Source organism: Pygocentrus nattereri, chromosome 8 (assembly GCF_015220715.1).
Source record: "Pygocentrus nattereri isolate fPygNat1 chromosome 8, fPygNat1.pri, whole genome shotgun sequence".
Taxonomy (NCBI): domain Eukaryota; kingdom Metazoa; phylum Chordata; class Actinopteri; order Characiformes; family Serrasalmidae; genus Pygocentrus; species Pygocentrus nattereri.
This window is the reverse complement of record NC_051218.1, coordinates 40,690,653-40,703,302: the sequence shown is the minus strand read 5'-3', so window position 1 is coordinate 40,703,302 and position 12,650 is coordinate 40,690,653. Positions and strand designations below refer to the sequence as shown.

General features: G+C 38.6%; 1 protein-coding gene across 1 annotated transcript; it reads right to left on the bottom strand.

The window, feature by feature from the left end:
* Nucleotides 1-682: 682 nt before the first annotated feature.
* ids (iduronate 2-sulfatase) lies at nt 683-12,055 on the bottom strand. The gene is made up of 9 exons (XM_017692142.2): nt 11,859-12,055; nt 11,608-11,744; nt 10,436-10,613; nt 10,148-10,236; nt 8,991-9,185; nt 8,508-8,678; nt 7,720-7,846; nt 6,113-6,286; nt 683-2,862 (listed from the first exon to the last, which is right to left on the bottom strand). The coding sequence occupies exons 1-9, from the start codon at nt 11,929-11,931 to the stop codon at nt 2,342-2,344; spliced, it is 1,665 nt and encodes a 554-aa protein (XP_017547631.1). The 5' UTR covers nt 11,932-12,055; the 3' UTR covers nt 683-2,341.
* Nucleotides 12,056-12,650: the final 595 nt, after the last annotated feature.

The window sequence follows — 12,650 nt, the reverse complement described above, 5'->3', positions numbered from 1 at the left end:
CTTTAACGTGCCACAGACATGGAAACACCCTGGACGGGTCGCCAGTCCATTGCAGGGCCCTGTTGTACAGACGACTAACAAAATGAAGTTACAGCAATGCTCAGACTGAAATGGTTATCAGTTGTAGCCATTGAGAACATAAACAGGACCTAAAAAGTTAATGAAGTGATCTTGTGTTGTTCCATAGCAGCTGCTCATTTTTTTTCTCCACGGGATAATGTCTTCATCTCTAGCCACAGCATGTTTAGCCATAACACTACACAGGCAAGACCGAACTTTTTCAAAGCTTAACCTGCTTAACGAAAACAGCTGACATTGTCAAAAGCTGATGCGAGAATTTCAGAGCGTCAACTTGTCCCATTTAAAACTGTAAATGTTTCATGCAAATGATGTGTGTGTGTGTGTGTGTGTGTCACTACACAGGCGATCATCAACTTTCTTTGCAAGGTTAGTCGTATGTACACTGTGCACACGTGGGAAGGGAAAAAAAAAAAAAAAAAAAAATATTTGATTCTAAAGATAAGATCACATCCAACGCACCACCATGGAAGACTGAAGCACATCATTAGTTAGGACTGCCTATAGTCTACCCATGCTTATGGAAATCAATGTTTATTATCTGGAGTAGTGATCCCTAACCGTGTCTGCATTGATTCCCTGTTAGGAATCACACTGAAACTAATGTGGTTAATACAAATCATTTATCATCACCAAGTCAAATTCTCTCTCCCTCTGAATGTTTGTCTTCCTCAGCATAATCCTATTTAAAAGAACATGGTAACAGACAATACCACATTAGATAGATAGATAGATAGATAGATAGATAGATAGATAGATAGATAGATAGATAGATAGATAGATAGATAGATAGATAGATAGATAGATGAAATATTTATGCCATAAAACAGGTCTTTTTGTATTTGTGACCGAGTTCAAATGATGCTATTGAGCCTGAAACATAGTACAAAATTCAAACCACATTCCAAAAAGAACTACAGCCTTGTAATGGTAGTTTCCAGGACACGAATGCAAAGCTAATTTTGTGCGTGCGGTTAAAATATCAGCTTCAATCAGCACTGGGATCCATCTCCGACTGCCCTAACCTTGCTTTTAGATGACAAGAAAGGGAAAAAAAAGGAGAGAGAGAGAGACAGCAGTGGAATTTTCCGGACCAGCTGGCAATGAAGCCTGTCTGCTGGAGCCGAATGCATTGGCGCTCCCTGAGGATCACCCCCACTAGAACGCTCGTGCTGCACATTTATAAGAATATATTTGGGAGGGGGAAAAAAAGAGACTAAAAAAAAAAGGACAGACGCATACAGACACAGCCTATGCACTCGCTTTGTGTTTTTCCAGATTGGAGGAAAAATATATATATTTATTTGACTCCACATAAATATTGAATAGTTTCCCTCAAAAATAATTTATATTTTGTGGGAGTAAACAGTGTGGCATCCAACATGAGAGTGTGAGAAGGAGGAAAACAAAACCTGAAAAGAGGGTATAAGGTAGGGGAGGGAAGGTCTTTTAAAAAACAGAGTCCAGGGAGTGAGGCCCAGGATGACTGAGTGTGAAGCGGTAAGCAGTGCTAATTTAACAGTAGGATGCTACAGCCACACCTGAATAATCATTTCCCTTCTTTTTTTTGATGTCGGCCAAAACATTCATCATTGTTAAACTATTCTCCCGAGGTGTATCCGAGCAATGTAATTTGCAAGTTTTCACATTTAAACATCTAATTGCCTTGGCAACTCCGCTGCGCCTCGGAATTCTATATTTAAGTTGATTTTCATCACAGTGCCTCGAAAAACAAGAGTTTAGCTCCGAGAAAATCTCCATCGGCCTCCGAGAGAAAATACAATTACGACTTAGTGACCTGATAAATTGCTAAATCAAAGTGTTGTCTGAGCAAGGCTTTCCATCCCTCTGCCGCTTAATCGAAACGCATTTTGCCTTTTCTTTCGTTCGTTGCTCGACTTCACTCTGCGTTTGGCAACATTACAAAATGGACAAGGAAGCTATCTCACACTTTACAGCTCTCAACAATGTAAGGCACACTTTCCATTCTGTGACCTTAAAGAGGTATTTCTGAGGTATTTTCAAGGTATTTTTCCCTGCAGTTCCCTTTTTCTAAGCAGTAACTAAGTTTTCATTGTAACACTAAAATAAAAGTGCTAGAGGTCATTTTCAAAAATGAGAGAAATCTACCACGGCGTAACACACAACGTGACAGCAAAGTGGTACAAAATGTGTCACTGCTTCAGATCGTTGTAACAAAGCAGAAAAAAAAGAAGTAATGCACTCAAATTCTCCCTTTTTGCTACAGTACAATGAAAAAAGATCACAGAGTCCATTTTGTTTTTGAGGATGCGGTGAAATACATCAAGTGCTGCTTCAGGCTCTCAGTCCATTGGGGCTGAGCACCGAGCTTTAACAGGGCCCGAGTAAACTCATCGAAGATGTTGTTGTCCTGGCCTGGATCTTCAGAGAGGATGTAAAGCTCGCCCGCGTGAATGTCCGTCAGGTTGGCCAGAAAGTGGACGGGGTCGAAGCTCACCCACAGAGTGTAGCGGTAGTCGTTGGAGCGCAGCGAGTAGCCCATGACCCGGATGTCAGCCAGGTTTGGCAGGTCCGAGTTTTGTTGGATGGTGTCGGAGGGCCGCGGGTACTGGCTGTAGGCGTAGGACTGGTGTTTGATGGTCCACTCTTGGCGGCCAAGTATGCGGGCCAGGCTGAAGCCCTCTGTGCACAGCTGGACTTTGAAAGAGGGGACAGGGCAGTGGTGAAGCAATGGCAGCCCAGCCATGGAGGCCAGAGTGGGGAAGACATCCACCAGCTCCACCATGCTGTGCACCTTATAGCCTGGGAAAAGCACAGGGGAAGATGGGTAAAACCAAACAGTACTGAGGAGCTTAATAGCAAACAAAAGCTATAAAAGGAACAGTATTAAATAGCCTTAAAAGGGAAACTGTGGCTATAAGTAAAAACATAACCATTTCTAAATCTGTAGTAAACATGCCTATTGGTCTCCTAGCGCGGTACTACAGTGGTCTCTGGAGTGGGATTTTCCAAAACCCCCTTCAGATGATGTGTCCTGAAGAATAAAAACTACAAGTTCTTCAATTTGTAAACTTGAGGCTGTAATGATTTGCTTTTTTTTTTTCGCTAGCTAACTAAAGCAGAAGGATCACATCAGTGTTTAGATCAGCCTTTATGTGTTGGGGAGTTGGGATTCCCAGTGATTGGATGACATATTTGCAGAATTCATACTGGGTATTATAGTGACAGAAAATTGCTGGATGAAAACAAAAAGACAATACAAAAGTGTGAATTCTATGAAACAGATAAGGGCAAGAAATGCAATGATGCACTAAAGAATATTTCATAACATAACAAATAACATATCAAGTGATAGGTTTAGGCTAGAATGCTGCTTTAAGAGTTTCTTTCAGAGATTTTTTAAACATCCATGTGAAAGCTCAACACCTTTTCTCAAAAAACAATACAAAGAGGACCTGGAACAATGATGGAATGATTAAAATCTAAAAATTTAAATTAAAAGCTAAAATAACAATTATTAAGAAATTATAATAATTACAAAATATACATATATAGTTGCAAAGCTGTAAATGCAAGTGAATGAAAACATATCAGAATAATAAACAAATACATTAGAGCAGTGAAAGGTATATACACTCACTGGCCATTTTATTAGGTACAGGTAGGTGCTAGAAACAGGTTGGACCCCCTTTTGCCTTCAGAACTGCCTTAATTCTTCATGGCACACTTTCAACAAGGTGTTGGAAACGTTCCTCAGAGATTTTGTTTATTTATTTGAGTTCCTGTTGCCTTTCTATCATCTCAAACCAGTCTGCCTCTGACCTGCCTTCTCCTCTGACCTCTCACATCAACAAGGCATTTTTGTCCACACAACTGCCGCTCACTGGATATTTCCTCTTTTTCGGACCGTTCTCTGTAAACCCTAGAGATGGTTGTGTGTGAAAATCCCAGTAGATCAGCAGTTTCTGAAATACTCAGACCAGCCCGTCTGGCACCAACAACCACGCCATGCTCAAAGTCACTTAAATCCCCTTTCTACCCCGTTCTGATGCTCGGTCTGCACTTCAGCAAGTTGTCTTGACCACCTCTACAGGCCTAAATGCATTGAGTTGCGGCCATGTGATTGGCTGATTAGCTGTTTGTCTTAACAAGCAATTTAGCAACCTCATAAACCTAATAAAGTGGCCAGTGAGTGTATATTATGGGATCAAAACCAGTACTTTGTATCAAAGTAGAGTTTAACAATAGTATTTATAATTTATATGGCTGAATATGTTGTCTTGAATAATCAGTGGATACATACTGAACATGTTTCCAATTAACGCTACAGGGCCTTGTTTACATACTGCATATTATCATTCACTTTGACAAACAGAAGAATATCAGAGTACTTGGCTGCATTACGTATTACAAAGTACCTGTTTATCAGTGGTCTACTAATAATAACAAAAACAAGGTAACATAGATACCATGTGAAATTTATCAAGAAACCTAATTATACTGTGCATCCACATCAGGGCCCAAAAGACTAAGAAATATGCATACTGCTTTATTAATATCATGCAAAACCTCCTGAGAAAAATGGTTAGCATATCTTCACATTTTACTATGTCTATATGTAGAATGGGGTATGTGTGCGAGTTGCTGTAGGCAGTTTGTTCTGACTAGAGTTACACAATTCCTTACAACAAATTTAGGCAATGTTCCCTCAGGAAATGGCCTGGACATTTGTACATAAGCATAACTGCAGAATTTAGATCATCCATACAAGCTTCTTGCCACAGATTGCAGTAATGAGAGCAAGAATGCTGAGAGGGCTCTTTATATTACGGTATTTTCTGTCATTAGTCATTATAACACGTACACTGATGCAATACATTCTGAAAGCTAGTGAAATCCAGAGTTATACATGTACCATCTCAATGGTAATGAAGCTCCGCTCAGAATTCAGGAGAGGTCCAGTTATTTGGTAACACTAAAGGACAGCATTGTCAAGTTTACATGACACCTGATAAACCCTAACTGACAAATTTATATTACAATATATTAAAAAAAACGTATTCCAACAAGGGTCAGCGGTCATAAAGGCTGCTTTTGTTTATTTGGATGCTATTTTAACTCAGCAACTGTTATGATGACTCATGTTTTTTGGATTAAGGCTTAATAGACCGTTCTAGCAAATTAGTTAAAAAAACATTTAAAAATCAATTCAGTATTCAGACTTTAAATATTTACCTGCATTATGTTATGATCAACTTAACCCCAGGGTATTAAGTGATATAGCTAAATAGCTAAATATGTACAAAATTGTAATTTATAGGGTTTTTTCTTTTTTATTGGGTGATGGATATTCCAAAACCTAACCCTAAATTTACACTCGTCACAATACTACTTTTTTTAGTTTCTTTGTTTTTCTAACACCTTTTTTCAGTGTTCAAAAGTTTTTAAGAGCTTTATAATTAGGACTACCTTTAAAGTGAAGCTGAGATTCAGATTTATTGTGAGTTTAATTTATAAATAAAATTAAATAAAAGTTTTTAAAAAAAAACATTCAAAAATTGCTGTCACTACTGAAACACAAAGTTTTAGCCCATGGGTGGAGCCGTATTTTAGCCACACCCATGTACTTTAGAGCATAAAATGAGACTGCATCCCTGTCTCTCATGGACAGCTAAAATCGTCAAAAAACGTGTTATGATCGTTGTGGTATTATTATAAAATGAAATGTTTAATCATTTGTTTCAAAACAATAAACATAATTAAGGTATAAGGTCACTCAAAGCTAAAATATTTTGGTCTCAGGTCCAAGTCAGTTGATACAGTGATCCATACAGGATTATAATATTTGTGAACTCTTCAGTAAAGAGTTAGCAGTTTTTCCATACTGGCAAATTATGTCTTCATCTCCGAAACGTTTCCAGTCAATTAAAATGCAAAAGGCAGTAAACGTTCCCTGCAAATTGAAATCAGATAGAGGAGGATTAACTTCATCTAACTGCACTCTCCGAGGAGGCTCGTCCGTGAACATGACGGATGTTCCGAGAGCGTTTACCTTTGCCAAACTGCTCCTGTGTGTTTTCAAACACGTCCACGTAGGAGAAAGTCTTCTCTCCAGGCCGAGGTAGAGGCGAGGTCACACCTGGCTTGTACACTATTAATGGCACACGGGTGGCCACATCAAAGTTGCTGTACTTGGCCCATTCCCCGTGCTCGCCGAGGGACCAGCCTGGAAAACAGACAGGAATAAGCATCTCCCCATTTCTGACACACAGAGAAAGAGCTTGGCTCATATTCTCGATGGGCTGCTTTGTTAGAGCCCGGCATCTATGATTAAGCATGTGTTGTCCCCTTACAATGCTTAAAAGGAAACAGCGCTTCCCCTCTCAGGCTATGACTATATTGTACTGTGGAGGTTAGACATCTGCAAGCTATCTCAACTAAAGTACCATATCCAAGACAACAATACATCAGTTATTCTCAATAGGAGGTTTATGCACTGGCTATTTTGCAAATCATCAAAAGCACTCATGAGAGTTTATGTTGCTCAGTGAGATTTTTTTTTACATAAGTATAAGTATAGGATCATCTGACATAGTGCTATAAACAATATGAAGACCATGAGACTCATGGCACGACAGGAGAAATCTGATGTTTCAATACTGCCATCTAGTGGAGCACCTAAGAGAAATGAGCATCCCTAGGAAACTACAAAGATTTTCAGGTTCCCAACTAATTCATGGGTGCAATGAACACTGACCGACCACTTCATTACTTATGGACACTTACTGTCCATTTTATCAGCTCCATTAACCAAATGGGTGCACTTTATAGTTCTACATTGTTGGTCCATCTTATAGGTCAGTAGCTCATCTTTTGCAGTTTGTGTCGGTCATTGTCTAGTCCTTCATTGGTGGTCACAGGACTCTACCTACAGGACGCTGTTGGCTGGATATTTTTGGTTGGTGGACTATTCTCAGTCCAGCAGTGACACTGAGGTGTTTAAAAACTCCAGCAGCCCTGCTGTGTCTGATCCACTCAGATCAGTGTCACTGCAGTGCTGAGAATGATGCACCACCCAAATAAAACCTGCTCTGTGGTGGTCCTGTTGGGGTCCTGACCATTGACAAATACTGTAAAAGTATGCAGGGAAACAGATGGACTACAGTCTGTATTTGTAGAACTACAGTAAAAAATACATAAAATACACAAAGGCCACATTTTATATTTTATTATCTTCCATTTTTTAAAATTCAGCAAATAAACAGTCGGTGTGTTTTTAAAAGTACTGTAGAGCATGTTTCAAATTATTTTCACCTTCATCAATAAAACGTGTAATTTAACCTGGGGAACCAAAACCTTTGCATTTAGCTTCATTTATTTAACTGTAACTTTATTTTCTTTAATTAATATTTATCAATAAAAATACTGAAACCATTTAAACATTCAACATGTTCTAAGGGGAAGATTGACTATGTGATGAAGACACAAAATAGCAACACAGTTCGATTATGATGTCAACATAGTTGGTCTATTTAATTAAAAACATAAATAAAGCATCAAAAGTCAAAGTTTTGCTCCATTTACCACATTACAGTATTAAAAAGCATTTACACTTATACACTTATGTACAGTATATATATAAAGAAAAGATTTACAAACCATGGTCTGAAGTGAACGCTACAATGGTCTTCTTGGACAAATCTAGATCATCAAGAGCCTGCAGGACCCTTCCAACCTGAGCATCCATATACGACACAGAGGCAAAGTAGTGCTGTCGAATACGCAGCTAAAAAACAATAAATACAAAAACAGAAAAATATAAACAAACATATAAGTACTTAAATCTTGTGTACATACTGTCAATTTCTCTATATTGTCCTAAATTATTAGTAAAGTGTTTATTTTTACATAAATGGCTGCAACTGTAACAGCTGCAATTTCCCCCTGGGATCAATAAAGGAATCTGAATGTGAATCTGAATAAATAAATTCATTTCAAAATCACAATACACTTATTATATGGGTATTACTGCCATACCATTTCTGCTTTGGGAGATTTGATGTTATTGGCTGAACACACCGACAAGGACTCAGTAACAGAGGACAGATATTAACCAACACACTATGTATTTTCTGCGATTTGATGAGTTGGAAAAGACACAATGCAAGAGAAAACAGCAGTGCCACATTTTAAGATAGGCAAACAAAATGTGTAAGTACAATATTTCATGTATTTCATGATTTCAGCATTATATCCATTTAAGCAGCACCAAATACTCTGGATTCAAACTCTCCTGAGTACTATGTAAGTGTGAGAACTTAAACTACAGTCATATGCAAAGGTTTGAAATGACATGTATTGATTGAAGTGAAAATAAGTCTCACTCTCAATAACTTCACAGTGCAAAATCAGAAAGAACATTATACACAATTTTTCTGATGCTGTACCTGAAAGTCTTTAGGGATTGGTCCATATGGAAAGCTAAGATTCAGAGCCTTGACATCCTCTCTCTCCCGAATGTCAGTCCACGGGTTGTAGGCCACGTCCGGAAGCTTCTTAGGAACATCTGGATCTGGAGCCAACGTCATGTTCTCAATGGGATAGAGCTTGAGGTACTCCTAAGAGATAAAAAAAAACATATACCACTTAAAAACATGTATATAATGCTTACATATCGCTGCTGTCAGAAGAAAACCTGTGCATTTTTGAAAATACCTGTCGCCCTTTACATTGTTTGTCAATTACATGAAGAATGGACCAAAAGAAATGACCCAAAATGACTTGGAAAAAAATTTGGTTCCATTGACTTGCATTAAAAGCACAGCAGATTTTTCCTTCTCCTGTAAAGTTTACATTTTGGAGATCAAGGTTTTCTTCCAACAACAGCATTATGTGTATCAAATGGACATTATACGCAAAGTTTTGCACACCTGTGGGATTCGGAAGGGAATGTGAGGTTTGTAGAAGCCCACTGCTAGAAAGAAGGGGCTCTCTTTCATCTGCTTTAGCAGCCTTATGGCCTCTTCAGCGTTCTCCAGATCAGGTAGGGTTCTCAAAGGCATCTCGGACACGTTCACTGGGCACAGCAGGTTACTGTGAAGTGTTCCATCTTTATTTTTACAAACCTAATAATACAAAGTCATAGTAAGCTGTGAGGAGTGATATTATTTGACTTTCTGGTTGATCATATTTCCTACAGGTCACGATTTCTAGTGTTGGAACATTTTGAAAAGTTCTCCTAGAAGTAAGTGAATAAGAGTTAAGGCAAGCGAATGAACGCATGAACTATATTTATCCACTACAGTCCTCATACACATAGAAGTGAATAATCAAAATAGAAGTAATTGACCATATCCAAAATTGACCATATCCAAAATTAGTAATCTTAGTAAGATTACCAGGTAAAGAGATGTGGAAAAGGTTTTGGAAGGGAGCTTAAAATTCAGACAAACGCTATTTTGATCATCTGGGTGGTGGAACTATCTTTATTTTATTTCTAAAGCTGATAAGGACTTGGGCTGAATGACCACACTCACAGTTCAGTAGTAAAACTAATAACAGACTCTGAGGTCAGGTAAACTTTACATGGGATATTGTATTCGATAAGACTTTTTATGATAACTATAAATTAAACGTTACAGACCACTAAGATTAGATTTCCTAACTGAACTGTCAATTGAGCTGTGTCAGCTTGCATTAGTGATTAAAAAAAGTCTGTGCAAAGAATGAAACAATAAAGCACTGGTTCACGTGTTTCCTCTTTCCAGTGTTTGCATTATTATTAGCTTATCTAAAGGGGGTGTCTCTCAAACCTACTCCTTATCAGGCATTGGGTTTACTTAACGTAAACATGGTCTCAAAAGCTCTAAATTGATCTACATTATTAGTTTGTCAGTTCTCAAATATGTATGTCTGTACTGAACATCTAGCAAAGCCTGTTTATTGTATGTATGTTCATCTATGTTAGCTTCTAACATTTCCTTTGTACTGTGGGCCCCCCCTTTGTTTATTTCTAGAAATAGGATCTTGGGCCAGGAGGGCAAGCATGAACACACATGTCCTTCCACACATGTACACACACACTGACCTTCCTCTTTTCATAGCTGAAAGAGGGTGGATGATACGGCGGTACAGACCAGCTGTATGGGTAATCATCCGTGTGATTGGAGGCGATGCCTTTAGGTCAAACATACCAAACAGAGACATCATTAGTACAACTTTAGACAACACAGTTACAACAATGTGGGGAAGATCTTTTCCTTTACAAAAACACATATACACACACACACACACACACACATACAGCAAGCAGGAAGGAATGTCTGCATTCAACATTCAGCCAAGTCACATCATCAGTTTAATAAGTCATCTTTACCTGGATGGAAAACTTTCCCCACAGACAAGGTTGTGTACCCGTTCGCTTTGAAGTACTGAGGGAGCGTAGTGTAGTTTCCTGCACTGACTCTCCAGTATGAGTTGAAGTCATACAGTTTGGTGGTGTCTGGTCTTCGGCTTGTTAGGAAAGAGGTCCTGCTTGGGCCACATACTGCTTGCTTTGAAGATGAGCGAATATATATATATATATATATGTATATATACACACACAAACACATTCCTGTTTCAAATACTGGCAAATGTGAAAGGGGAATAACACAGACTTTTAAAAAATTCTGAACAACTCAATGGTTACACATAAACAAAGTCATTCAGAGTGCTTTGGTGTAAAATGCTCCATTCTAGTGAACAAAAAAAAGTCTGAATTGTTCACGGCGGTTATGATGGGAACTTAATGAAGACTTCAATGCCACAAAAGACTCACAGACATATTTTTGACAGCCATTCATGGCAGAGAGGTACATTTTGTGGTAAGGCAGAACGTAATTCTTCAGATTTACCACTACTTTAATCATCAGAAACATTACATATAATACTCTGAAAACACTGGACGTTCATTCGTCAATATGTATGGCAAAATAATATACATTTACTAAAATAAATTTCTGCGCTGTGGACAGGAATTTAGGACATTGACATTGATCCCACCACTGAAAAAAAAATCTGAGTCTGGAAGTTTCTCTACAGGGCACGACTCCCTAGCTTAAACTATTAAGTTCACATGGTGATTATTTTTAATAAGGCACTGCAATGAATTAATGAATTGAGGAAACAGGTTTCTTATAATGTGGCCTTAATATATGAAGTAATGGCCTCAATACAGCAAATTGTGACCACAATACAGCAATTCCTAGCCTCAATATATAGGAATTTGTGACCTCGATACTGCAATTCCTAGTCTAAATATAGGATATTGTAACCTCAATACAGCAATTCCTAGCCTCAAGATAGGAATTTGTGAGCTCAACATATTCATTTGAGACCACGCCTTAGTAAAATAACCACTATGTTATCTTAGGGGCTTCGTAGGTTTTCACTATCGGGGACAAAATGACCCAGAAATTTCCACAGTTCTGTGGAATTCCCCTCTAAGCAGCTTTCAGACGTGTTTCTCGGGATGTCTAACGGTCTGTGAGGGCTGGCTGGGACTACCTGCGCATAGGCGTTGTAGAACACTGTACTTCTAGAGGCGAGCTGATCAATGTTTGGTGACTTTACAACTGGATCAGAGTAGCAGCCCAGAGTTGGTCTCAGATCGTCAGCTATGATGAACAGCACATTGAATTCCCCTACAAAAAAGAAGACAGACGGTTTAAAACGTAACATGCAAACCGACCGACACGGCTGACCGCCCGGCCGCAGCCTGGTGTCAGAAAGCCGCAGGCTGTTCGCTTCCTGGCTACCTTTGGCAAATATACACGGCTCCATGAAGTGTAACAGCAACACAGACAGCCATGCCTGCGCTTTTGAAAGCATCCTTGACCCGTTAACGATTAATCGAAACCCTCATACGGCTGTAAAAAAGAAATAAAAAACTCCCCGCGTTACATCACTGAATTTCCCTCGGCATGTTTTTTTAATGTTTTCCGGGTTTTAAAGCCCCGCCTTCCATCTTCACTCCTATTGGTCGAAATGTGTGACGGTGTGTGACAGTTACGGCTACTCCCTTAAAATACTGAACATGTGCTGTAGAGACGAGTTTCGCTACCGCCCGACCCAAACCTCGTATGTCTGTCTTTAACCTTTTTCAGTTTCTGGCGTAATTTGAAAAGGCTTGTTGTCCTTTACAGTGTGTGTAAATTGCATGAATAATGGACCAAAGGAAATGACCCAAAATGACTTGGAAAAAATTCTGGTTCCATTGACTTACATTAAAAGTAAAGTATGTTTTTTCCTTCTCCTGTAAAGTTATCCTTTTGGAGATACAAGGTTTGTTCTGAGAGTAGCGATATGTAAACAGAGATGCTTAAAAATAAAGCTTGGAATCACTGATACATCTCAATTTATGAAATGAGGAGAATGTAAATCTAACTATGTGTTAATGTATATATATATATATATATATATATATATATATATATATATACACAATACACACACACACACACACACACACTCTATATTGCCAAAAGTATTCACTCATCTGCCTTCACACGCATATGAACTTGAGTGACATCCCAATCTTAATCCATAGG

What these genes read in the sequence shown, in the direction of transcription:
- ids (XM_017692142.2), bottom strand. Translation starts at nt 11,931, where the DNA reads ATGCTTTCAAAAGCGCAGGCATGGCTGTCTGTGTTGCTGTTACACTTC. An exon ending in GCCGTGTATATTTGCCAAAG is followed by an intron (nt 11,745 to 11,858) that starts GTAGCCAGGAAG and finishes TCTTTTTTGTAG; the next exon opens with GGGAATTCAATGTGCTGTTC. An exon ending in AGCGTTCACTTCAGACCATG is followed by an intron (nt 6,287 to 7,719) that starts GTTTGTAAATCT and finishes TCTGTTTTCCAG; the next exon opens with GCTGGTCCCTCGGCGAGCAC.